The sequence below is a fragment of the Carettochelys insculpta genome, chromosome 21, assembly GCF_033958435.1.
Source record: "Carettochelys insculpta isolate YL-2023 chromosome 21, ASM3395843v1, whole genome shotgun sequence".
Taxonomy (NCBI): domain Eukaryota; kingdom Metazoa; phylum Chordata; order Testudines; family Carettochelyidae; genus Carettochelys; species Carettochelys insculpta.
In genome coordinates, this window is record NC_134157.1 from 21,509,255 (window position 1) to 21,535,622 (window position 26,368).

Consider the following 26,368-nt stretch of genomic DNA (forward strand, 5'->3'; position numbering starts at 1 on the left):
TTTGCATTGTCCCTTTTTTTGGATAGTTAGGAAGAATGTTTCAAAAGAACTGGACTTTACTAGCCCTGTTCAGCAACTATTGGCATAAACAGTATATTCTCATTGCTCAACAACTGACATTAGAGCAGAACTAACTGTGTTAAGTGGCTAAAAGGACATGATTTTGTAAGGCCGTAAGATTCTAATGAGGTTCTCCCCCCCCACTTAACAGTACAAGGGATGCTTTCCTTGACTGCCTGTGATGGATATAGAAAGATCTACTACAACAGGTGGTTATATTTTTTTAATCATTAAGGATTGCACCCAATACACATTGGACAAAATAATTTATATTCGCAAAAGGACAGCACTTATTACAGAATTGTCAGTCCCACTTTACCAGTTCCAGAAAAAAAGCCTGCTGCCATGTTTAGCAGGCTTCAAATCTCCTTGAGGGGATGGATTTGGCTCTGGTCTTGGTCTGGAATGAAAGACATTCTCAGGAATAGGTCGATCTGTCTGCACTTTTGTGACCTGAAAAGAAAAGCAGTACACTGAAATTTTTCTCATAGTATTTAATAGACAAAACTACATTAAGCAAATGGCTTGGAGGAGCAGCAGCACAAGTGGCTATACAAACAAGCAGTTTAGTTATGCTGCAGGAGATACCCATCTCGTAGAACTGGAAGGGACCTCGAGAGGTCATTGAGTCCAGTCCCCTATCACCATCCCCGACTATATATATTTAAATCAAACCTGCCCCAGAACCGTGAAAGGCCCCTTCCAGGATTCAAAGTCACAACCCTGGATTTACAAGACCAGTTCTCTAAATCGCTGAGCTACCCCTCCCACCCCCCGAGCTCCAGCATAAGCAAATCAATTAAATGTGAATACAGAGTGCCATTACCAGCCAGACATTTTTCCCCCCCACAGTTAGCATCTATGACAGCAGGAATTTATTTTGCCATTAAATATTTAATTAATTTAAAATTTACTGATTTCTGCTGTGAGCATTTTCATTTTTAAAAATTTTGAGCACTCTAGTATTATTAGTAACTAATTATGAAAAGAACCTCTCCAGAAATGAGCATGCACTGTAGGAAGAAGCGTTCATAACAAAATATTTCCCACCCCAGTGTGTACTAAAAGAACCTCTACAATCCCACTACAGACTTCAATAGAACATTGAGAGTTCATCAATAACTTGCTACTTCCCACTGTACTAGAAGAAGAAGTAATTTGAGATACAGTCTGGTTGTAACATGCATATTATGGGACATTAATAAAACAGACTGAAGAGTCTGGACTTCCAGCTGAGGAAGAATGAAGTGTGTCAAGCAGTACATTGGAACATTTTTCCATTAGACTGAACTGAAAAATGAAACAGTGGCATGAGACAGAAAAGCTGAATTCAATAAAATAGCTACTTAGGACTGAAACTGACTTTCTGGGTCATCCACTCCAGTCTCCTGCTACACCTATCAAACCAGAAACCACTTTAACAGTGCAGAGTTCATACCCTCTTACCATATATTTATTGAAACACCATTTTTGCATAGAGCACATCCTAAATGTATTACAGAAGTAAACATAATAGTTAGTAAAAACAGCAGATAGAGCGAGATGAGACATATGCAACAGACAGATGCTTTTCAAACTAGATTTGAAAGGAGATGGAGAAATACAGGTTGGCTATTCCAGATGGCAAAAATTGCAGAACAGGTTCTTCCATCAAAAGTGCTGAGACTGTTAACACACCACTTATCACTATGAGAACAGGTCTGTTTAAAAACAACTAAAAGTAGTTTAAGATACTATGCATGAAGAGTGACAAGATATGAGGTAAACAAACAAAAACATAGAATGTTTTCAAAACCCAAGAGCATAATTGTGAACTAGTGTATCAGATAAATGAGAAGCAGTAGATGCACTTCAACACTACAATAGAGGGGACCATACAAGACCTGGCTGGATAAAGTGACGAACCTGTTTCTCTGTGCGAACCAGGCATCCAGCAACAGCAGCAGAACAGAGACTTTACAGCAGTGAGAAAGAAAAGAGCTGAAATAACCAGAAAAAAGGAGATGAATGCATGGGGCAGGATTTCCTAATTACCTTAGACAGCTGTCCCAGATCAGGTCTCACCCAGCCCAAGTTCTCCAGCACACAATTATCAAATGCCAGCTGCTGTTTTCGGCAACGACGAAGTTCTTGAAGGTTAGTATAGTCAAGACAAGTCCAGTATTCAGTAAAAGGTTCTGCACAGTGCTTCTTAATCTTTCTATAAAACAAAGGATTCTAACTGTGTTATTTTGAAAAAGACAAGATTGCATGTTTAATTCTTATAAGCTGGCACTCGCCCATTCACCCCAGCTCAAAACACATAACTTATTTCCAAATGGCTGCCATTCAGTACTCATTTACAAATCTTATTTTCCAGTTGGTATTCAAATTGTTAAAAGTCTAATAATTTCAAAAGAAGTCTATGGTCCCTTTTCATCTCAAGAGACAGTGGTTAAGGATTGAACTCACAACCCTAGGTTTAGTAGGCCTATGTTCAAGCCTCTGAGCTATCCCACCTCTCTTTTAAAGAAATAAGAAAATAAATGTCAGGAACAAAAATAATTATGAGACATTGTATATCACAGAATAAGACAACTACTGGCTAAGCGCTACAGTCGAAGCATATGAATTTACAATTCCACACTAGTCTCAGAAAAATCTGTACTACCCTTTAAACAACAATTAAAACACTTGTTAAACTTAGTCAGCTTTCAGACTCTATTGTTACATTGCACTTAGTGCATGTTTATTTTAACAATGTAGGTGAACACTATTCATGATACTCAGCCATTTCCAATTTAATTTGATTTTTTTTTAAACATAAGACATCCTTATAAAGGCATAGTATTCATATTTATAGTATAATGGCCCCCAGAGGTGCTCTGCATAGATGATCTTCCAAATAGGCATATGTACATGATTTCAGTCATGCAAGGAAACTTTTGTACTTGTTTAAAGTGTTTGTATTACCATGCCCCAAGATGAAAAAGGTTGGGGAAAAGCTCCCCACGTAACAAGTCTGAAGTTTTAAAGTATAGTCACAAGTTACTGAAGCCTTGGGACTCCTGATCACCACCATCAGATTTTCAAACAAAGCCAATTTGCCTTGTAGCTGAGCCCAAGGCAAATACATAACAGAGAAAGTGGTCTCCACCTCTAACTCTCCACTCAGGAAGCACAGAATGCCTCAGGAGTTCAAATCTAGGCAATGTCAGCAACAGCACCTCCACAAAAAGCTAATTAAATAAAGTTGCTATTGTAATGCTTGTATAAATGGCAACACATAAACAGATGCTTCAGAACAGATTCTCTCCTCCTCCTGAAATACCTAAGCAGTCACAGAACCACATATAGCACACTCTATTACCACACTCTTTCAAAGCAATAATTTAAAACAAAATGTGTGTCCTGTGTCAGAGTGCTGAAGTATGAAATATGTATTCGATCTTAATACTTTAGTCCAGGGTCTGATTGGAATGTGACAACCCAATGCTACACCCGAGTAAAAGCCTCTCTGAGTTCAATGTGAATGCTGTCAAAATACATTCTGTAGAATGCGACACTAAAAGTGGATTTGAAAAGCCACCTGCAATTCCTACCTGAAAAACTCCAGTGCACATTTATTGACTTCCTTCCCTTCTTTTAAACATTTCCGGGGGTCCTTCTCCTCCCACCGGCACAGCATGAACTCCTTGTTGGGCTTGTCACATTGCGAACCGTAGTGGTGGGCAGCAGCTTTCAGCACAGCAGAGCTGACCCTCACCTGAAGAGTCCAAGGAGGAAATCTCAGCACAACCCCGGGGTCCCACCAGTAAGGATCTGACAGGTGGGGCCTGGGATACAGCCCTACCCTGCCGCAAAGGGAGTTTTAGCACCCTCACAGGTTGTGATCTGCTCCATTGTGCCCTGCTCCCATGCTCTAGGACAAGCTACCGCTGCCCGGGGAAAAACACAGGCTGAGATGGAGGGAGGCAGAGGCAGGGGGCCTGTCCCGGGTCCAGAGGGGAAGGTACAGGGGACCTGTCCAGGGAGAAGGGTCCAGGGGCCCGGGCAGATGCAGGGGCCCCAAATGGGGGCCCAGCAGGGGGGGTGGGGGGCAGATGCAGGGGGCTTGTCCCAGGAGAGCAGGTGCGGAGGACTGCCCCAAGGGGGGTACCAGGGAGCAGGTGCAGGATCCCAGTCCCGGGGGGGAGGGCAGATGTGGGGGGCCCGTCCCAGAGCAGTACCGGGGGAACAGGTGCGGGGGGCTGTCCCAAGTGGGGGAGGGGCAGGTGCGGGGACCCAGTCCCGGGGGGGGGGAGGGCAGATGTGGGGGGCCCGTCCCAGAGCAGTACCGGGGGAACAGGTGCGGGGGGCTGTCCCAAGGGGGGGAGGGGCAGGTGCGGGGACCCAGTCCCGGGGGGGGGCAGATGTGGGGGGCCCGTCCCAGAGCAGTACCGGGGGAACAGGTGCGGGGTCCCTGCCCCGAGGGGGGTCCGGGGAGCAGGTGCGGGGACCCAGTCCCGGGGGGGGAGGGCAGATGTGGGGGGCCCGTCCCAGAGCAGTACCGGGGGAACAGGTGCGGGGGGCTGTCCCAAGGGGGGGAGGGGCAGGTGCGGGGACCCAGTCCCGGGGGGGGGGCAGATGTGGGGGGCCCGTCCCAGAGCAGTACCGGGGGAACAGGTGCGGGGGCCCTGCCCCGAGGGGGGTCCGGGGAGCAGGTGCGGGGACCCAGTCCCGGGGGGGGAGGGCAGATGTGGGGGGCCCGTCCCAGAGCAGTACCGGGGGAACAGGTGCGGGGGGCTGTCCCAAGGGGGGGAGGGGCAGGTGCGGGGACCCAGTCCCGGGGGGGGAGGGCAGATGTGGGGGGGGCCCGTCCCAGAGCAGTACCGGGGGAACAGGTGCGGGGGCCCTGCCCCGAGGGGGGTCCGGGGAGCAGGTGCGGGGGGCTGTCCCAAGGGGGGAGGCGCAGGCGCGGGAGCCCTGCCCCGGGGGGGGGTCTGGGGGGCATGTGCCCTGTGGGGAGTGCCCAGGGTCGGAGCCCCCACCAGCCTGCGGGGGGCAGCTCGCACCTCCTGCACATCGAGCTCCTCCAGCGAGGGCACCTCCAGCGTACTCGGCATAGCGCCAGCCCGGCCCCCGATCTCCTTGAGCTCCCCTTCGGCGCCCGCCCCGGACGCCAGGCCACGCGCCACTGCGCACGCGCCAGTTATCACGGCGGGACGAATGCGCGTGCGCCCGCCAGGCGCGAGTGGGAAGGGTCAGCCGCGTGTCGAGGGCGTGGGGGCGGAGCTTGTCCTCTGTCCCCGCCTGCTGCTTCCCGTGCCCCGCCTTCCGGCTTGTTGTCATGGTGACAGGTTGCCGCCTCGCCGAGCCCAGGCCTGGGCGCGTCCCGGGGGCACCATGGAAGTCACGGGCAGCACCTACTGCGGGGACTATGTGCATGGCAGGTGGGGGCCGGGGTGGGGGAGGAGGCAGCCTTGGGGAAGGGGGTTGCACGTGTATGAAAAGCCCCCCAGTGTGAACAATCAGGCGGGAAGAATCGTGGCCGTGCAAATCTCTGGGCACACTGGGGGCCGTGGTGTGACACCTCCCACGCGGGAAAGCTCCTTGCTGCCCTCTCCGTGCACGCCCGCTTGCTTAAGCTGCAGCATTGCAGGGGCAGCAGGGCAGACCCGGTGGCGACCTGCTTGTGGGGATATCGGGGCCTTTTAAGGCAAGAGAGACCTGAGGGACTGAGCACGGCGTGGGGAGCGAGGCGGAGCTGCGAGCGCATCCTGCGCCCGCCGCCGCCTCCAGCGCCCTGGGCAAGTAGGACTGGAGTTCTAAAGGCACCTTGGCACCGCACAAGTGCGGAGACGCTAGTGAAACCCATGGCAGTTAGGCACGTGGGTGCACTTGAAGATCCCACAGGCTGCCCCTCTTCCTCTTTGGGAACCTAAATATCTTTGAAGATGGGGGCCTTAACCGGAGCTAAACATAAGCGGATGCATCTTGATGCGCAGCTCCGGTAAGAGCGGGCTGAGCTGCAGCAAAGCCAGCAGGGAGCTACTTAAAGAGCTGGCAGGGGATGTTACTTGTGATAGGACTGTGCCTGTAAGGAACATTAAATTACTTTCACCCCTGGCTTAACATCTCAGCATCACTATCTCTGTAATAGGGCTAAAGGTACCACGCTAGGTGATGTGATAAAAAAGCAGCTTCATCTTATTCATCACTCAACCACATTACTTTGTTGGAGACACTGAAGAGTAGTAGAAACGGTCTAGGTCTTGTCCTGTTAATAATTGTAAACAGTGCACAACTGCTAGGGGAAAGTCTGGTGGGGGATTCAGTAGGTTGCCTGCTTCTTTCCAAGGTCACAGGCTGCTGGTAAAAGGTGCTTTGCTGCTTTCATCATTGTGCTTTGGGTGAGATGTAAACCCCACTTCTTACGTTATTAATGATTCCATGGCTGTTTTTGTTTTCAAAACTGAGCGTTTGCCTTATCGTGCTAGCCAGATTCTTAAAAGTTGATTCAGTTTTGGCAGCCTAGCATTCCACTTGCAGTCCCTGTTGCAAAAGTTGTTTTCACTTCTGTCCTACACTCTTGGGTTCTGCTGCTGTGCACTGTTAAACCCCAGAAATGACTATAGTTAAATGGCAGGTATGTTGATCCTTGTTTGTAAATCCATTTTGAAATGCATTTGTTATTTACAAAGCAGTTTTCATCCAAGAACCCCCCATGAGGAGTCCTGTGCCACCTTAAAGACTAAAGCTGTGTCCACACTTGGCCAAAATTTTCAAATGGCCATGCTTGTAGTCAAATCAGAGAATACTGATGAGGTGCTGAATTGAATATTCAGTGCCTCATTTGCATTCACACGCTTGCAGCCACGGCAATTTAAAAGCACTGCTTTCGAATGCGAGTGGCTTGGCGCAGCTACATGGGGGTCCTTTTTGAAAGGACACCGCACATTTTGAAATCCCCTTATTCCCCTCAGCTGAATAAGAGGATTTCGAAGTCTGCAGGGTCCTTTTGAAAAGGACCCCTATGTAGATGAGGCGCGCGTGAGCGAAACGCAGCACTTATGAAGTGCCACAGCCAGCAGCATGCTAATGAGGCACTGAATATTCATTTCAGCACCTCACTAGTATTCTCTGATTTGGCCATTAACATAGCCATTTCGAAATTTTGGCCAAATGTGGCCACAGCCTAAAAGATTTATTTAGGCATAAGCTTTTGTGAATAAAACCCACTTTATCAAATGCATTGGGGTGGAACGCATCTGAAGAAGTGAGTTTTACCATGAAAGTTTATGCCCAAATAAATCTGTTAGGCTAAAGCTTCTCTATAATTTCTATTTCAGTATAGAAACTATGTGGCCAAACACTGCACTAGAAATATCTCTGCTATTTTGAGTGCAATGTTTTGTTCCTAGTAACCCTCATCGGACGAGGGTTACCAGGAAGTTTGAAATAGTCCCTTATTTCTAATCCCGATGCAGTGTAGTCTGCAGTGGGTTCAAAATAAGGAAGCTTGAAATTACTGTAATTTGTGGAGCGCAAATTGCATAAGTTAACTTTTACATATTCAGCATATTATTACCCAGAACTCTTAAATAACTGGCATTTTAGTTACATTTTCCATAAGTATAGTATAGTGAAAGTAAGTACAAACAACGCAAATACAGTATGGCTGTGGCCACACTTGGCCAAACTTCGAAATGGCCATTTCGAAGATTACTAATGAGGCGCTGAATTGAATATTCAGCACCTCATTAGCATTGGGATGCTTCCGGCTGCAGCACTTCGAACGCACTGCTTTCAAAAGTGCTCGGCGCGGCTACACAGGGGTCCTTTTTGAAATGACCACACTCCTTTCGAAATCCCCTTATTCCCCTCCGCTGAGAGGAATAGGGGGATTTCAAAAGGTGCGGGGTCCTTTCGAAAAGGACCCCCATGTATCCGTGCTGAGCCACGCGCTTTCGAAAGAGGAGCTTTCGAAGTGCTGCGGCCAGAAGCGTCCAAATGCTAATGAGGCGCTGAATATTCAATTCAGTGCTTCATTATTAATCTTTGAAATGACCATTTGCATGGCCATTTCAAAGTTTTGGCCATGTGTGGCCACAGTCTATAAGTTTACAGTGTACAATACTACTGTTGTTGGTAAATAAAGTACAGTGCATACTTTTTTGTTTGTTTCTTAATATCTAATCTTGTTTTTCTTTAGTGTTATACATTGCTAGGTATGTCTTTCTATTATCCAGAACATTTGTGTATCCGGCAACTTCCTGGTCCCAGGACTGCCAGATATGAGTTTACCATGTGTAAGGTATTCTGAGCCAGGGCTACAGTGTTTTTGCAGATATAGGTTAACATGGCTCACCCTCTAAGACTTGTAAATAACAGTCATTATTATTCACCTTTTGTAAGGGTATTTAAATATGGTCATTCATTTTCTACCATGCATAGCTTCTTACTATATTAATTACTATCAACCTCCCTTTCTTCCATTTGTAAGTTATTTAAATTATTTTAATAGCTCAGCAGGGAGGTGAAGGGAGCTAAGTCTTTTTTTAACCAGTGAAGCCTTCCTGAATTGTGCGGGTTTGCCCTTTTGGACATCTAGTTAAATGTTCTTAAACAATTCTTGATTATTATTCACAGGTTTGAAGGAAAAGGCCAATATACTCTCCCAACTGAAACCAAGTATAAGGGCACGATGAAAGATGGAATGTTTCATGGTAAAGGAACCTTGTATTTTCCTAATGGAAGCAAATATGAAGGCATCTGGGACTGCGGAATTGCAAAAGAGGTATTATCTTAGTAGTAGTGAGGATGTGATGCTGAAGGCTTAGAAACAGCACATGAGGAGGCAGGAAGTTCACTTATGCCAATTCCCCATGCAGCCATAGCAAACTGATTAGATGTGGTACTCTTATGTAAAGGCTGATCCTTGTTATGTACTCAAAATAAACAAATGATGATAAGTATATAGAGTACTACTTCACAACTTTGTAGCACTTTCCATCATAAGATCTACAAACATTTTATAAACCTTACTAAGTTAAGATTTCCATCACTCCTATGGTAGGTAATTACTAGGACCATTTTATAGGTGGGGAAACTGAAACAGAACTGTCCAAATGTTTGGTATAGAGCAGAAGCAAGCTTGGCTCCCCATATTCAGAGTCCTGTGATTTAGCCCATAAGACTAATATTATGAACATACATAGAAAACTCGAAAATGAGGTCGAAAGCATTTAGCTACAGCTTGTAGAGACATGTCATTGTTCAAATGCTATACAGAATGAATAAGACACAGCTATAAAGATGCAAAGTAATAGATAATTATCATCATTTGTTTTTAGAACGATGTTTCTACTAAGAAATATAAGGAAGATATCAAATCACCATATTTCCCATTTGTGGCTCTCTCTCTCTCTCTCACGGTGTTGGTTGCACTTATTACCTGGACAAAAGTTATTTCCCACTGAACAGGGGAAATGATTTGGTTTTGGAATGTGGTTCTTTTGGCTCTGCAGGCATCATTTCCACCTGCACTTAAATGTGGAGCAAAACTATGTATTATTTATTCTCGGATAACAGGCATCTTTGGTAATGGATATAAAAATGTTTTTCTTCACTCCATTAATCATACTTACTGGGTACTTGAATTTGCGTTGCAGGGGAAATATACCTTTGCAGATGGTCTTGAATTCCAAGATAAAAAGTGGCATTATTGTGATGGCTACGACAGAAGATTTTATACAGAAATCTGTTCCGGTCTAAAGCCAGCAGGTACTGTGTTGCGTTTGTGATAACAACAGTCTGGAAGGATTTAAACTCAACAACTATGATAATTAGGAAAGATTAATTCAACTGTATGAGTAACATGGAGCAGGAACATTCTGGTTTATTTCAGAACTCCAACCACACGACACTGATAAATGTGGTGGATAGTTTCTTCTTGAGTGATAATGTAATGAGGGCAGGACATTGTTACCTAGCAATTTGTGACATGTGATCAAGCCTTTTATGGATTTCGCATTCACTGCATTCTATATGTATTTTATTAAAGAAAACTAGGACAAAAACCAAAAGAAGATATATTACCCTGCATTCATAATTTTGCATAATGTTCTAAAGCACCTGAAAGAGTAACAGAAATTCACAAACAGCCTGGTTCATGAAACACGTAGCTTAAAAATGACAAATTTTCATTGGATATGAAAATATGTGCTTTATGTCCAGCCTATAAAATTTGTCTGCTAGACATATTTACTAGTTCATCAGTGATTAAAAGGTGAAAAAAATGTGATGATCACTGAATAATCGTTGGCATAATGAGCTGTAGTCTTTTTTGTACTATATAACATTTGAAGAGTGATATTCCTCTTTAAGCCATGGCTATGCTTTCTTCGCTTCATTTTGGAGTTTTCAGTACATTTTCATAGTATTAATATTATGGGCTGAATCACAGGACTCTCAGTAAGGGAAGGTAATCTTTCTTCCACTCTGTGCAAACATTTTCCGGGTGGACCTCCCTGTGCATCAGTTTCTCGAGTTACAAAATGGTTATAGTAATTACCTACCATAAGAGTGATGGAAATCTTAATCGAGTAAAGTTTATAAAATGCTTTGAGACCTTATAATGGAAAGTGCTATAGACGTGAAAAGTAATGCATACTTATTATCATTATTTAGTTTGATAAAAGAGTGCAGTTGTAAAAAAATGGGATTTTTTTTTGTATTTTCAGGTATCTCGCAGCTTACAAACTTAGATCCTCCCAGAACAATCCCAGAAGACTGTTATGACTGTGGTGATGGATTCTATAATCCTAATACCAGAGTTGTTGTTGATTACAAACTCAGGTTTCTGAGGAATGCAGGTATGTGTTTCGCTCACCTTCAAGTGCAGCGTAAGATGGTTTTGTTTCACATATATTGTACTGTGTGTGGTCATATCTGAAATTTAAAAAAACTATATTCAGGTTCTGCAGCTGAGCTAAAATGCTTAAAAAAACCCATAAGTTTCTTATATCAACTAGTTAATTCCCAGGGAATTTGTATGCACCATCTTGCACTTGGTTTTCAAAATTATATTTGATGTTATCACAGGCACATATGAATAAATGCATTTGATTCAGCTTTTAAGCCAAGGAAGATTTATTCAGTCTTGTGATACGCAGCAAGACAGTGTTTTCAAGATATGCATTTATATTTTCAGTGGATTCAGTCCTTCAAGTTGTCAAGCTCTCTGCCCTGATCCATTAAGCACGTGCTTAACTTTAAGCATGTGCTTAACGTTAAGCACCAGCATAGTCCCTTTGATTGCAGTGAGACTGCTCACTTACTTCAAATTAGGGACTAGATTAAGTATCTTGCTGGACTGCGTCAGTGTTCACCACCTTGTAGGATCATGTCCTGAGAGCATTTAGAAACCTGGATTAATAGTGTTGTGGGAGGAGAGAAGGGAAGAGGAGAGACCAAATGAACTGGAAATATTATCTGCCTATTTCATAAATCCTCAATAAATAATTATTTAGATTATTACAAATGGCACTTATCCAAAATACTAGAATGGGGCTGCCGATGAGTAAGATAAGCAAAATGCTTTCCAAAAACACAGGAACCTGCGCAGATTAGTACAGGAGGGAACGCCTAGGAATTCAATTTATTGTTTTTTAATGTATGCTTTGAACTCATTGTCCTCTGCTACATTTATTTCTGTTACCTACAGACAACATCAATATTCCGTACCATTACATTATAGAAGGCAGTCTAACAAAAAAATTATAAGTAGAAGATGTAGTAGATGATTCTGATCTCTTTTTTATTAAATATTCTTTTGAGTCCAACACTAGTGTGAAGTTAAATTTGTCAACATGGGTGTGAAGGAGGAATGTATCATGTAGGCCATACCCTTCCGCCAAGAACATGAACACAATTGAAAGATCCAGCACTTGTTCGACATCAGAAGACTGTTAACTTCCCCAAGAGAAATAATTCAGGGCACAAGGCCACAGCAGTTAAAAAAAATACAGCTGAAGGCAGAAGAAACTGAGGAGAGAGGTTGGAATGACAGGGAACAGATCCAGAACTATTCCTTTATAGGTTGGTCAGGAAAAAGCAGGAAAACTGCCAGGCTTCTGTCCAAGTCTTGAAAGCATCAAAAGCAGATGGTAGGAAGCATTCAGGAAGCTCTTACAACAGCTTGACAGGTTTAGCCAAATGACACCATCATCCTCAAGTCTGGGAGTGGTATTTGAGGATACTCTGGCCCCAGCCTTTCATCCTTGTTTGTTGTGAAGCCTCTTGCTTCACTGCTGCGAGCACAGAAAGGAGGCACTCTGCCTTTGGCTCTGACACTCGTGCCAAACAAAAAAAAGATCAATGAACAAAACCATCTTTCTAGCAAGGAGAAGAGAAGGCCCCTTTGGAGTGAGTCGCAGTTTGCTTTTCTTTATGTAGTATGTGTACACAGAGTATCATAGAAGTTCCTGTCTCATTTAGCAGGACTTCAGTTTCACAAACTATCCAGTGTCTGAGGTTCATTTACATTAAGGCCTGTCACTGCCAAGCGGTGCAAAAGTTTCTAGTGTAACTGAGAGCAGGGCAATGTGTGCAATGAAAAAAATACATTCCTTGCCCCAAGGTAATATTCAAGGGTTTCAATTTTTATAAAATCTTCACAGTTACTTCTCAGTCTGGAGACTATTTTTTCTTTGGTGCTGAACTTAAAATTTCTACAGTATGTTCGTGTGCTTTTTGGATCTTTTCTTTGTCCCTCAATATCATCTAATACATAACATTGCAGACATAGAAAGAACATGTGGGAATGCCTATTTGTGAGAAGTGCTGTTTATTTTTTCAATTGTTAATTCTGGAGTTAGACCCCCTACTGCCGCTAAAGAAATATAGCCTTTGAGAACTCATTCTCCTGACATTTTTAGTGACTGACCAATACAAAGACCTAAAGATGAATATTCAGAGTTATAATTTTCACTGAAAGATGCAAAAAATACAAGATTTTAGATTTGCTGTCAAATGGAGAGCATATGACAGCAGTAAAAGTCATTCCATGCCAAGCAGCTGGAGTGAAAGGGATCACGGAATTAGTAGCAGTTCTGCCTCACTAATAACAAAATAAAATGTTTTTGGTGTAATATGCTTCCTTCTGCTTGTGTCCTCCTGATGCTGACTTAACTGGCACAACCCCTGCTCCTGCTCCTCCTGCTGAGATTGATACTGTTTTGCTGTCTGTTCTTTATGCTCCTCCTTTAGGGCATAAGTGGTGCATAAAGCCTTGAGGAAGTTTCACTGAAGTTCTTGGGTAGGCACCTTAAAGTCAGTAGGTTAACTATGGATTCAAATACATAATTATGAGAAGAATTTGGCCAAGAGACTCAGTCTATTATTTATTGAAAAGAAAGTGTGTGTGGGGGGGCAGGGGTTGGCTGCTTTGTGACCCAGCAATAACCAATCAAGTTGTGATTTTGACAAGCCTTGAATATTGTAACTTAAAAGGAAAAGTCCCAGAAGGCTCAAGTGCAGAGTTTCTGAATAAATTATTATGGTAAACTGAGGTTAGAAGTCAGGAGTATTATCTTATTCTGCAGTTTAAACAGATGTGTTTTCAGAATAACAACAGTTTCATTACATGTCACTAATATGACTCTATATAGTGAAGGTTGAGATGGCACTTTTAATTCCAAGCCTCAATAATCACATGTTTGCGAGTACCTCCTACCATTATCCTTGGGACTGAAACATCTTCTGTTTGGTCTGAATGAACCTGGAATGAATCATTTTGGAAAATTTGAAGAAATTCCATTTATCCTTTCTGGATCATCCCAGGTCAGACTTCATTCAATAGTTGTGGAAAAGTGCATAGTCATCCCTTCTTGTCAGTCTCTGACAGAGGCTACACCCACTTACTGTCGGGTTAAAGGCAGGGAGCAAGTCATCTGGGACTCAGGCAGGGCAGGACCACAAACAGTCTGAGATTGTGCCCTCAGGCAAAGGAGAGCAACAAACAGTCAGCTATCCTAGCTCTGGCCAACAGCAGACAAACAAACACAGGCCTCTTGATTTAAGGTAGGGAGGCTGTCACCACAGAAATGTGGGGTTGGCAGCGGGAGACAAGGGGACCTGGGACCATCCTATTCTACTAGATGCTAGCCTAGAACTAACAGCGGCAGATGGTTCCACCACTGAGTCAGCAGCAATCTAGCCAAAACACTGCTGATTGGGATTTGGGCAAAAAACAGGGACTATCCCTGGGCTATTTCCTGCTCTCTGTCATTTTGTACTTGTGGGTCTGGGTTGTCTTCTCTCTCTCTCTGCTGATGGCAGTCTCAACTGCTTCTCCGCATCCCTGTCAGCAGGCAGCTCTGGCAGGACTTCTGGGTCCTCAGTGCAGTAGAAGTCTCCATCGAGTTCGTTCCCACTGATGTGGGTGGGAGGCATCTGTGTTCTCCAGGGGCTCTTGCCCAATTCATCTGCCCATTATTCTCCCTCTCTTTCCAGCGGGGCGGGAAGTGGTGGAGGGGGTTGGCAGGGATTCCTCCTCAAACTCTGAGGGACTCTGTGCCCCCTGATGGTTTTAGGGGGGTTGCCTTACAACTTAGATGTAGTGTGTACAGATTACTCAGTGAGGTAGGTGGGCTTTGCTTTGCCTGAAGAAACATAGTTGAGAAATAAAGCCATATCATTTGAAAATCATGTGCAGAATAGCACAAGCCCTACCATTCTTAGCAAGTACCAAATGTGAGCAGATATTTGTGTGTAGTTCTCACAGCCACGGGTGATGCTAGCTGACATCAGAATTGGTAGAAGACATGGACTTAGCAATACTGCAGAGTTTTCTAGATATGAGGCTAGTTAAAATTAAAAAAAAAAAATGTTCTACTGCAGGAAAAGAAGGGCTGTACTTGCTGGACATCATTCTCCTCTGAGGTCACCCATTCTGTTGCTGTAGGTAGTGGGCGAATGCCCTGATTCTAGACTAGCCCCTAGTCATTGCCTAAGAACTCTTGTGGCAGATGCTTTTAGCAAAGGAAAAGGAAAACCTTTCACCACAAAACATATTCATAAAGAGAGTGGTATTTTCATTCTTACATTGAACTTAGTTTCCCAGTGATCTGAATGTCTGCTTGTAAAATAAGAATATTCAGTAATTTATATATTTGGGGCATTTTATTAGATTTAAGATTCTGAATTTAGATGAGCTCTAACGCCTGTATGTTGAAACTCTTAAAGGCTCTTCAAATAATTGTTCTGTGGATACTTGTTAAGCTAAAGAAATCAGTTGCGATCGGCAATAAAAGTTCGTGCTATTTCAAGTGCAATGCTATAGCTATTTGCTGTTGTGTATTTAATCATTCTGAATTATATGTCGTGTAAAAGATTTTAGCTCTGGGGCATTTGCCAGATGGCTGATTCTGCGTTTCACATAACAAAAGAAATAATGTTTTTGTAAAGCTCTGAAAAATTGTTGGTAATCAGTATATTCTTCCAAGGAATGGGATCCAGACCTGTTTAGAAAAAAAAAAAAAATAAGCTTTTGCAGAAATTAATTTGAAATGCTTAGTCTTTACCTCTGGGTTCTGAACAACACAAATTGTGTCTATTGTTTGTGGGGTTTTTTTCCATCTGACAAATTGATTGAATTTTACATTTTACATATTTATGTGACAAATGCAGTTTGTTTGCAATTCATTGATCTCTCTGCTTGGAGCTGGCAACCTTACTTCTCTCGACAAGCCAGTGAAGAAAAGTTGTACACAGGTCTGTATATACATACAGGTACAACCTATAACCCTTGCTCTCACACATAGTCCTTATAAATGTGAGCAGCCTATAGATTTATTTTCAACAGCTAAAACAATTGTCTTTGTCATCGCCTTCCTTGACTGCTGCTCATGCCTCTTTCTGAACAAGCTGGTATTCCCATCATTCTATTCTAATCCTGCCAAAACACATAGCAAAAAGTATCTTACTTGTCTGCCAACTGACCAAGTCACTCCCCTTGCTTCCCTTGTCCTCAGGGTCTTGTTCAATTTTATTCCAAATCGTGTCTGGGATCTTAGATCCTATTATCATCCCTCATGTTCCCCTTCCCCTCTTCCTCTATTCCAACAACTAATCTTCCTCTGTATTGCCCCATATTTATGCTATTCCTCAATGCCCCACTTCTCCACCTTGCAAACCCCCACTACTTTGAAGCCCATGATAGTAAAATATGGAAAACATTGGGTGAACAAGAGGGACAGTATATTTGTTCCTATAAACCCCTTTCTCTGAGTCTCGTCGTTCATCTAATCTACCTGTGAGTGTCTTCTAAACTGTGAGCTTCGGGGGGCAGAGGTTGTCTCAAAGTTTCCCATGCAACACCTAGCTGACAGATGGCATTTACCAAATAATGCCTAACACCACTTGACTTTCAGTGGTATTTCTTACATGGATAAGAATCGGGAACACCACACACATCTTCTGCCATACTAGCAAGAAACTTACCAAGTAGCATGTTTGCTTAGCTCACTTATTCCTCAACTGTCCATTTGAGTGGTGAGAAGGAACCCAAAAACATAGGAGGGCAGGGAGAAGATTGCTGGGATCAATCCTGGGTACTGCTGTGGGGCCAGATCATGCAGGCAGACTGTTGATGGGAAGATGTGGGGGTGGAGGACGGACAGGGATGAGAAAGGCAGGAGTTCCATATGTTTAACAAAGAAAAAAATACCCTAACCTCACATAATGAAGTAGCTGTGTACCTGTCCTTAAGCTCCTCATTTTCGTTCACTCTTCCCCCTCCCCTCCTTCATTGGCTGGGTCTTTTCAGACTGTACACTCCATAGTGCAGGAACTAAGTCTTCCATGTGAAAGCAACTAGCACACTTTGGACATGACTGCAAAACACATACTTACATCTTCAGTGCGGCAAAAGGTATGCAAGGTACAGCTACAATTGAGAGTTCTGTGCTGTGTAACCAAGAGAGCATTTTTAACATTGACTGGTAGAATTTAGAAGCCAGATTCAATTTACCCCAGTCAATAAAGCAGATTATTAATCAGTATGATTAGCACTCTCTACTGTAGCTAGCATGGCTAACATGGTGTTAATATTAATACATGCATTGCGTTACTAAATCACTGCAATCATTTAAACAACCATAGCCTTTGTCGATATATTGTTCATTGCGGTTTCCTGAGCCTAATATAATTATCGCTTTGAAACCTGTGAAGGTTTGAATTCCCAATAGCAGCATGCCAAGAACAACAGCTTTGTTTGTGTGTTAGCCATCCCATTGTGAATCCAGTTTGAAAGTTTTGATACAAACAGCGTAGAGGCTTGCGTTCAGCTATACAGTACCTATGAAAACAAGTTTTGTAAGAGATGGAAAGTTCATTTTGAGGCCATTTTGGATTTACGCAATTATATGGAAATGGAAGGGTGAGAACATGTGTGTGGAAGTAAAGGTTAATTGGATACATATTTTCCATTTTCTTGCCAACACTGATGTTGTTGAGGTTAGACAAGGAAGGAGGGGCAGGAGATTTTGGGGAGGGGCAGTGGAAGTTAAATGTGGGGCAGTAAAGGTGACGACTGTGATGCTATCACATATGGCTGTAATTGTGGAAGGAGAGCACATGATAAACTGCACCATGGGTGATGGGAGGAGTCAGGTATGTGAAAGAGTGAACAGCTGTTATTTATAGAGTGCTGAGAATATGCTTGGCACTGACTTAAATTAGAAGACACAGTTTGCGCTCCAAGGAGCGACAATGCAAAGGTCCCTTTCTGCAACCTTTACTCAAGGCAAGGAACTCTTTCTTCAGCTAGTAGTCATACTAACGTCAGGGAGACAGCTCTTGTTGTTAAGGCTTGCAGGATCAGACCCTAATACAGATACAGACAATCAAGTTACAACATGTAGAATATGTATGGGAATGGTTCATGGTTTTCTTTTTGTGAGAGTCACCAAGTATTAATACCTTCAGAGATTATAGTATGATCCAGATAGGGCTTAGTGGAGTGGTGAAGGCCTGCTGGTGTCCTGTAGCTGACTGGAAGGTAGCCTATGACAATTGTGATGGAAATGTTAAAAGACTCAAATTGTTTTAAAAAAAAAAAAAAAAAACAACAAAACAAAACCAAATGATACATTCTAATGCCTCCTCCTACAAGGCCTCACTTTGTCTCATAACTTCTATATTTCATGTACAAATCATTAGATTTCACTAACTTTCAAACAAGTAACTTATCATTTGGGCTTAAATCAATGGGGTTTATTAATGGGCTTAAATTGCAGCAAGGTTTAGGTTAGACATTATGAAAAATTTTGTAACTCTCAGGGTGGTTAAGTACTGGAATAAAATGCTGAGGGCGGGTGTAGAATCTCCATTGCTGGAATATTTAAGAACAGGTTGGATAAATATCTAACAGGGATGATAAAGATAGTGCTTGGTACTGCCATGAGAGCAGGGGATGGGACTTTATGACCTCTTGAGGTTCCTTCCACGTCTAGTATTCTATGATGTATTAAGCAAATGTGGCTTCCTTGGATTTTATCAGTGTTTTCACACAAAGCAATTTCTTTTATTTTCAAAATCTGAACATGAAAGTATTTCATTTTATCAAAATATATTTCATGAATTCATAGTCTACTGAGGTCATTGAAGAAGGAGAAAGACTAAACTTTTAAAGATAAATGAGCTGAAATAAAATTCAACACACAATGCAAAGAGCCACATACCACCTAATTGTGCTCAGGGTGATAATTTACAGTTGATGAAAGAGTTTGTATTTTTTTTTTTAAAAAATTTAAAAGAAAATTACTTCTGAAGGTGAAGATGTGCTTAGACAATCATATTAACATATTCAAACAATCGCAGTTTGTAAAATAGTAATTACAACAAGCTGTCTGATAGCTTTAATCAAACATCAAGGTTTAATTCCATTTTAAATATTGATGAAATGTGATTCTCCAGCCTAACCCTGGTGTTGCAGGGTTATGGAAGCCGCCAGTGACAGAAAAAGGGGAACGTGTAGTTAACAAGCAGCTGCCACAAAGAAGGATCGGCATCTGTGATTTAAATTGTTAGCTGCACAGTCAGGTAGAGTGTAAAAAGGGTAGTCAAGAGGCTGTTAAGTCCATTGCTGCCAATTATTAACAATCAGGGAGGAGCTTTAAGACTTGTTCAGTACAATAAACCCAGTTTGTCTTGTTTCAGGGGTTACTACTGAAGAGGTTGCAGCTGCACTGATTCAAATAGCCCTAAAACTACAGTAATTATCAACCAGTCTTCTTTAGCTGGCAAAAGTATGTTTAACCACAGCTTAACTCTTTATGTTCTACTATTTCTCTGCCTCTTTATGCATGGCTAATTCCTGGAGCCATTCGGATCTGTATTTTTGTAGTTCCTCCGGTTATCCTGAATAGGGCCTTCATTTTCCTTTACCTTAGTCTAAGGATTATTTGTGTGATGCCCACCAGTTGGCTAATAGTCCTGCAGCTTCCAGATATTTTGTCAAAGTCCTTTATTTGGACCTGGAGTCCCTGTTTCTTTTTGAGGCTCTAGTGCCTTTTACCCACTTTCCCAGGGTGCAGCCCCATCAAAGACAATGATTAGAAGTCAGTGGGACAGCGCACATAAGCAAAGGTTTGCAAACTGTGCTGTGGCAGCTCATTTCTCCTTTCGGTTCCACTTGGGTTACCTCTCAGCTCCAAATACAGTTTGCAGTAAGCTTCGCTTTTTAATGTGGTTCAGCTGTGAATAAGATGTTAGGAAGTATAAGAAAGGTCTGGAAAATTACAGCAAAAATGTGCCAGTCTCTGATACACCCGCACTCAGAATAAAATGCTAAGTTCTGATCACTGATCTCAAAAAAGAAACAGAGGGTGTTCATAGATGAATGATGGCTCTGATTAGAAACATGGAAAGGTTACAGTGGTTTTGTCTGGAAAGGAGATAAATGAGAGGACACAATAGCAATAACCAAAATAATGATGTATAGGTAAGGCAGATCAGTTGGCTCTACATATCCTTTTCCTATAACACAGGCATGGAAGCATGCAATGAAAATGAAAGACTGTCTACTTAGATCATCCAAAGAAATGTTTTTCTTGGCTGGGCCCAGTTACCTGGGTGTACACCTTGCCACAAGATGTTACTGTGGACAAGAGTTTAGAAGGATGCTAGGCATAAGCCAATATCTAAATGAGAGTGGTAGGAAGAGGTTTTTCTCTGTGTACAAACTATTGCATAATTCTTCACTATCTTGTTTCTTGAATCTGCCTTGAAGCAGCCGATACCAACTGCTGTCAGAAACTGAAACCTGGACTTTTAAGTTCTTTGGGGCAAGGACCATCTTTTTGTTCTCTTCACACAATGGGGTCCTGGGCTGTGACTTGGGTTCCTAGACTCCACAGTCATACATATGATAGTTAACAGTTCACAGGTTGGAGCCAGTGAAGGTGACTGCTATATTCCTCTGAATTAAGCAGAGGATGCCCTAAGGTAGGCAATGTGCTGCAGCCTCTTCACCAGCCAAGTTCTTGTTTCTGTTTGGAATGTAAATTGGTAATAACTAACTCCACTGGGACATCTAGTTACAATTCAGCCTTTGTGAAAACCATACATAGTCTTTATCAATGCTTATTTGCTGTTACTTACTGTGCACAGCATAAGATCACTGCATGAGCTGTGTATTGTGGTGGTGGGCATGGATGAGAGACTAAAATCCTTAGAAAGAAAAGCTCACCTGTATGGCAGCTATTGAAAACTAGGTTTTTTTGACTTCTGCAACAAGCTGGATGGACCAGCTCCTATTGAAAACTCATGAACTGAAGCCAAGAACACCTTGTGTCTTTCATATTGGTCAGCTGAGCACCAGAATTTCATGGCTAATGCAGATTTGTTCCCAGGAAGGCAGTTTGCTCACTTTATGCAACACACCTGAGCAATATGATCCTTATCAAAGGAAGCAATTGATATGGTGGTGTTTTGCAAGGGGTGGAGGGCTTGATTGATTACTTCATTTGGACAGAAACAGGCAATTTCGTTTTCTTGCAATTACTGCAAGTTCAGAGTAACAGCTCTTACATCAAGGAGGTACATAAAAACAGACACTAACAAGCTGGACATTGTAGCTCATCTCCATATTTACATGACCTCATCTCCATAGTACTGGAGCAAGGATGGGCACCACCAATAGTAGGTGGGCCACATGAGTGGCCCTCCTTCATCTCAATGGTCCCCTGCAGCCTGTAATCCACTGGAGTTCCATTTGCAGCCCCTCTCTATCCCCCACCCTGTGCCCCTCACACTAGGAACCAGAGCCCTGCTCTTACCTAGACCTCTCCCTCCTTCCCAGCACTTTTGACACACACATGAATCATCTGATTTGTGCTCCATCCTCACTCTCTCCTCCCTCTGCAAGCTGGAGCACTATGAACAGCTGATTCACAGCATTCCAGCTCTGGGAGGCAGGGGGAAGAGCAGGGATGGAGCACAAATCAGGCAATTTGCAGTTCCTCTGAAGTGCTGGGAGGGAGAATGCATAGGAAGTGTGGGGCACCAGTGCCCCAGTGTGCAAGAGAAACATTGGGGAGCAGGGACAGCTAGGGGCTCTTAGGTGGCTCACCACTGATCTGGAGTGCAGAAATAAAACCTGACATGCAAAATAACTACAGCTTGTACATGATTTATTAAATACTCACTGTGCCTGGCTCTAGGGTGCTCCCAATTGCAAAGTCTTACAGCTTGGACTTCAGCACAAATCCACACAGCTTTACTACAGTTTTATAGCCCTATGGTCCCAAGCCCTGCAAACCCAAGTCAGCTGACCTGGGCAGCCACAGGTGTTATTGCCGTGTAGACTTACCTGTAGCACCCAACTTTGCAGTCTTTTCACAGATTTCAGTAGCATCCATCTGCTAAGGGATGTCAGTATCAGACCTTAAACAACTAACTCAGGTTTTTCTCTTCTTATTAGTTGTTCTTTCTAAAACTATTCCAGTTGTGCTCATTTCTTTTGAGACAAACAGAAAAGACATGCCATTGGATGTATATTAATGTTGCACTCATGCCAGGGAATAGAGCACAAGACATATCATATACCTGTTGAGGTGGCCAGAGAAAGAAATGTATCCACTTGGGGTATTTTATCAAAATGATATCACTGTCATGTGTTACAGCAGCTAAAGTACACCTCCTGGCAAAACTCACGAATGAGATCCCAGGCAATGCAGTAGTCTTTCGGTGGCCCTGCAATCAGAGCTGAGTAAGCTTTTATAAAACCTTATCTTTGAGTGTAGAATTGTGAGAGATGACAAGAACAAATAGCCGCTGTGCCTATAAATTTGTAAGGGCGTGCAGAAGAGTGACACAGCAGTATGCTCTTGGGGAAAATCTCTGATTCACAAGCACTTGTGACTGCCAGTTGTAGATGGTGCTCTGACAAGTGTCACTGTTAGACTCGAGCCAGAAGCCTGGCATGTGCTTTAGATAAGTCAGCATTCACCAGCATTCTAGCAGGGCTCAGAATGTGTAGCACCCCAGAGAATGGGGGTACCTGGCCTTGTTTCACTTGACAATAAATGAGAAAAGATAGTAAGATACCAGGGATAAAAGGAAACAGGAAAAAGGAGAGAGAATGGAAAAACAAGAGCAGCTAGGAGTTTGATCCAAAGTCCACTGATATCAATAGGACTTAAGAACAATCCTGACATTTTCAAGAGCATGCACCTCATTTGCCATATATCCTTTGTTTGCTTCTCTCCTGTTTAGACCAGCACTACTGCATTTGTATGATTTTTTTCAGTGTTACTATATAAACATAAAGGCCCAACTCATAAGCAAAAGTCTCCCTTCAGAAGCCGATTCCTCACTAGCAACATGTTTCTTTTTCAAATCCGTCATTGACAAGGTCAGCATGTTTTTTTTGGGCGAGCACTGCTGATTGCCTTGCTACAGAATCCTAGACATTGAGAACCAGGTTGGTTAGAAACACAAATGACAAAGGTTGATCAAAATTTGTAAAGATGACAGTAAACAGAAATAGCTCAGCTACAGTATGTTTCATTTGAATAAAAAATAGATACTGGCACTGTTTAAATCAATATAATTAATATTTCATCCAATCTACTACACAGATATTTTCAATCCCCCAACACGTGTAAAAGTCCATCAAACAGGTTTTCAGACAAGCTGTTGTAGCCCTTTCAACTGAAAGACCCTAACTAGTAATGCTTATCAAGTTATACTTTTCTGTAATTATTCAAAATATTTCTATTCACACTGTGCTGGATAGGTGTTTTCTCCAAATTGCCTTTTTGGTTATCACTTTTCACATTGTCTCTGTACTCTGAGAGATAATAACATGACTGACATCAAATAATTGTGGGACATGCAGAAGATTGTCTGAAGTACTTCCATCAGCTGGTACATAAGCTTGTGACTGTTATAACGTGGCATTTTTGTCTAACAATGCTGGAAGAAAAGCTGTGAAAAAACTCTCCAGATGAACCAGGCCTCTAACTATGGACTTTTCACCAATTGCAATTTTCAAAAATTGACACTAGCAAAGTTCTGTGTCCTCATTATTATGGTATCTACTGTAAATGACCGTGAGACATCAGAAATGATACTACATACAAGGAAACCTTACAATTTTTGCATGAGTTCCAAACAGTTAATTTGATCAAATGGCCTAATGTTCAGATTTCTTACCCTAAACCCTGTGTTGATTCCTTCTGTTAGATATCTTTGACTCTTGGTAAATGCCAACAAAACTGTACACAGGAGCTGTTGGCTAAGTAAGATGCATTTTAAAAATCCATTTTTTCCTCCAAGAAAACAGACAGTCTGATCAGGACTCTTCTATGCAAAGTGTGCATTTAAATCTTAACATTTGACAACTTCTTTTTCCCTTCTTTCAGATGATGATGAGCATGAATGGATTGTTCGCACCTGCCGGAAAGGCTGGGATGAAATAACTGGATATAAACCTAAACTGTGAGCACAGCGTTTGTGTCTACCCTGCTTTTGGAAAACACATCATTTGATTCATCCTTAAGTCTAAATGTCTTTGTAGATTTAGAGCAGCCCCAACGATTATGTGAATGTAGTTTTTATAGCCATTGTTAGCATAATAAAACTGGAAACATCATTTAATCAACTACATTCACATGAAGCCATGGAAATAAGCTTGCTGTACTTATCCTACTATTCCTGAGAGGTGTGCACTGTAGTAGGATCAATATATGCACCTTATTAAGCCTCAACATGCAAAACAATTTACTGAAGAGACTGCTTCAAATTTTCTGCTGAAAGCATTCAGCTCCATCTCAGTATTATTCCGCAGGTCCTAGTTAGCTGTCTCAGTGTATTTCTTTATCCTTCTTTTGCTCAGTACTTTGATATTGATTGATCGTTGTAATAATGTACACCATCGTTATTCTTTAATGACTGGTTTGCCAACTAGGAAATTATATCCATTTACCAGAAACATTTGTTGAACTCTCCTTTAACAAAATAATAAAAGAAAAACTGGGTGGATTGCTGTTTGATTAGTAAGCCAGGAATATTTTAAAATCAAATAAAATGGAATTACATCACTTTTGATGTAAGTGCCAGCACTTCTACTTGCATTAACTTTATTTATTACACAAATCAGACATTTACAAAGCACAACATTAAAAGTATGTAACAAAACAAGACATTGGTTTTACAAAAAAGTGCTTACAATTTAGTTTTTGTTTTTTCAATAAATACTAGTCTTGACTGTCCACTCATTCAAAAGGATTTTTTTACCATTGTAGCCATGACATGCGTAATTGCAACATGCTACAACAAAATTATCTGCTTTCGAAATAAAACTCTGAGAAGTGTTTATAGATGGTCTCATATTACAAGGTCTGAATATATCAGTGACAGCAGTAGTGCAGGATTTAGGGCATTCGGGTTAACCAACTTGAGCAAAAAAAAAAGAAAATCAAAATATTTTGGAATTAAAATTTTAAGCTACTCAATTTTCAGTCCCTCCCCCATCAAATTTATTTATCATACTACATTCTAGTGGAAAGTTCACCTTTCACTGGCTACCCTCATTGGGTTTTGCCTATAAGTTTTTTTGTAAATAGCCATTGGCAATCTATAGGACACAGAGTCTGCAGTACTGCACCATAACCCACGTGATAATTACTGAATAAACTAAATAAATGAGAAGAATTTTTTAAAAAAAAAATCTACAGACAGGAGATGAATGTGAATGACCTGAGATAAGGTTTTGTTCAATGTCAATAGTCAATGTGAAATGCATTGTGAAACAAAGTACTGAATAAATTAGAGGATTTCTTACGTTCTTGGAACAGTTGAATATTTTCCATATACAATAATTAGCTCTAAAACTGCACACACTGAATTGCATCCAGTTCTTCCAAACAATCTGTGCTTAAAACATCAGAGTCTCATTTCTCAGTTAGCAAAACTGCTTGTGGCTACTTACTGGGGAGATCTTCCTTCAGCATGAGTTGTACAGCGCAATACTCTCAACACGGCTAGTAGTGCCTCCACTTATACAAGATCTATTTGGTCAGAAATGTCTACACATTAGCCCTGTGGTTTGCATTCTGATCCTGTCAGTGTTAACGATTAAAATAACTTTGATGTACAGTACATATTACAAGTCAAATTTGATCAGTAAGTTGTTTAGCAGATATGTTCTGCAATCTCCCCCCAATGTTGCTGAGACAGAGGGGAAGTGCATCAAACTTCTGTCTCTCTCAATAAAACAGGGTTGTGGAAATCTCTGTTACCATGGCATGGGGGTCAAGTTACAGTCTGGAGTCTCATCCTCACAGTCAAACTGAACAACTACCCATCACTGTATTACACTGGTTCCACAACAAAACGGTCGTTAGACTGAGCAAGCAGAGTTGGGGGAGAAAGGGACCCTTCCAAGAGGCCATTTCATGTGGGCACAGACCAGTTCACTGCACCCTTGCTGTAATACATGCCAACAAGCTGAATGCTCAGCTACAGCAAATAAGCTATTGCCTGGTTCACTCATTCATGGTCACGTTCAAAAAGAAAACAAAATGGCGTCTCACTGACTGAAAACAGATGCAAATTTCTACCATGTGCCTCCTCAGAGGAGCAGTAATACTGCATTCTGGAACAACATTAGCCAATCAGATCACCAATGCAGATGGGTAGACACAGTGTCATGATTGGTTGAATTCAATGGAAACTATTATTAATCTTTCAGGAGGTGAATAATAGTATTTTATGGACTTCTAACATCATGTGTCCTTTCAAATGTTAAAGTGTGGCTAAAATGCTAGTTATTGAGTAC

The 26,368-nt window shown here is 42.1% G+C and overlaps 2 protein-coding genes across 2 annotated transcripts; one reads left to right on the plus strand and one right to left on the minus strand.

The window, feature by feature from the left end:
- Positions 1 to 268: 268 nt before the first annotated feature.
- Positions 269 to 5,223, minus strand: NDUFA8 (NADH:ubiquinone oxidoreductase subunit A8). Its single transcript, XM_075015341.1, has 4 exons — positions 5,094 to 5,223; positions 3,642 to 3,805; positions 2,095 to 2,260; positions 269 to 513 (listed from the first exon to the last, which is right to left on the minus strand). Exons 1-4 carry the CDS (start codon positions 5,142 to 5,144, stop codon positions 376 to 378), a joined length of 519 nt encoding a protein of 172 aa, XP_074871442.1. The 5' UTR covers positions 5,145 to 5,223; the 3' UTR covers positions 269 to 375.
- A 156-nt stretch (positions 5,224 to 5,379) lies between these two features.
- Positions 5,380 to 25,006, plus strand: MORN5 (MORN repeat containing 5). Its single transcript, XM_075015258.1, has 5 exons — positions 5,380 to 5,471; positions 8,671 to 8,818; positions 9,693 to 9,804; positions 10,764 to 10,895; positions 23,952 to 25,006. The coding sequence occupies exons 1-5, from the start codon at positions 5,425 to 5,427 to the stop codon at positions 24,029 to 24,031; spliced, it is 519 nt and encodes a 172-aa protein (XP_074871359.1). The 5' UTR covers positions 5,380 to 5,424; the 3' UTR covers positions 24,032 to 25,006.
- Positions 25,007 to 26,368: the final 1,362 nt, after the last annotated feature.

What these genes read in the sequence shown, in the direction of transcription:
- NDUFA8 (XM_075015341.1), bottom strand. Translation starts at nt 5,144, where the DNA reads ATGCCGAGTACGCTGGAGGTGCCCTCGCTGGAGGAGCTCGATGTGCAG. An exon ending in TGTGCACTGGAGTTTTTCAG is followed by an intron (nt 2,261 to 3,641) that starts GTAGGAATTGCA and finishes TTTGTTTTATAG; the next exon opens with AAAGATTAAGAAGCACTGTG. An exon ending in ATCTGGGACAGCTGTCTAAG is followed by an intron (nt 514 to 2,094) that starts GTAATTAGGAAA and finishes TTTTCTTTTCAG; the next exon opens with GTCACAAAAGTGCAGACAGA.
- MORN5 (XM_075015258.1), top strand. Translation starts at nt 5,425, where the DNA reads ATGGAAGTCACGGGCAGCACCTACTGCGGGGACTATGTGCATGGCAG. An exon ending in TTCCGGTCTAAAGCCAGCAG is followed by an intron (nt 9,805 to 10,763) that starts GTACTGTGTTGC and finishes TTGTATTTTCAG; the next exon opens with GTATCTCGCAGCTTACAAAC. An exon ending in CAGGTTTCTGAGGAATGCAG is followed by an intron (nt 10,896 to 23,951) that starts GTATGTGTTTCG and finishes CCCTTCTTTCAG; the next exon opens with ATGATGATGAGCATGAATGG.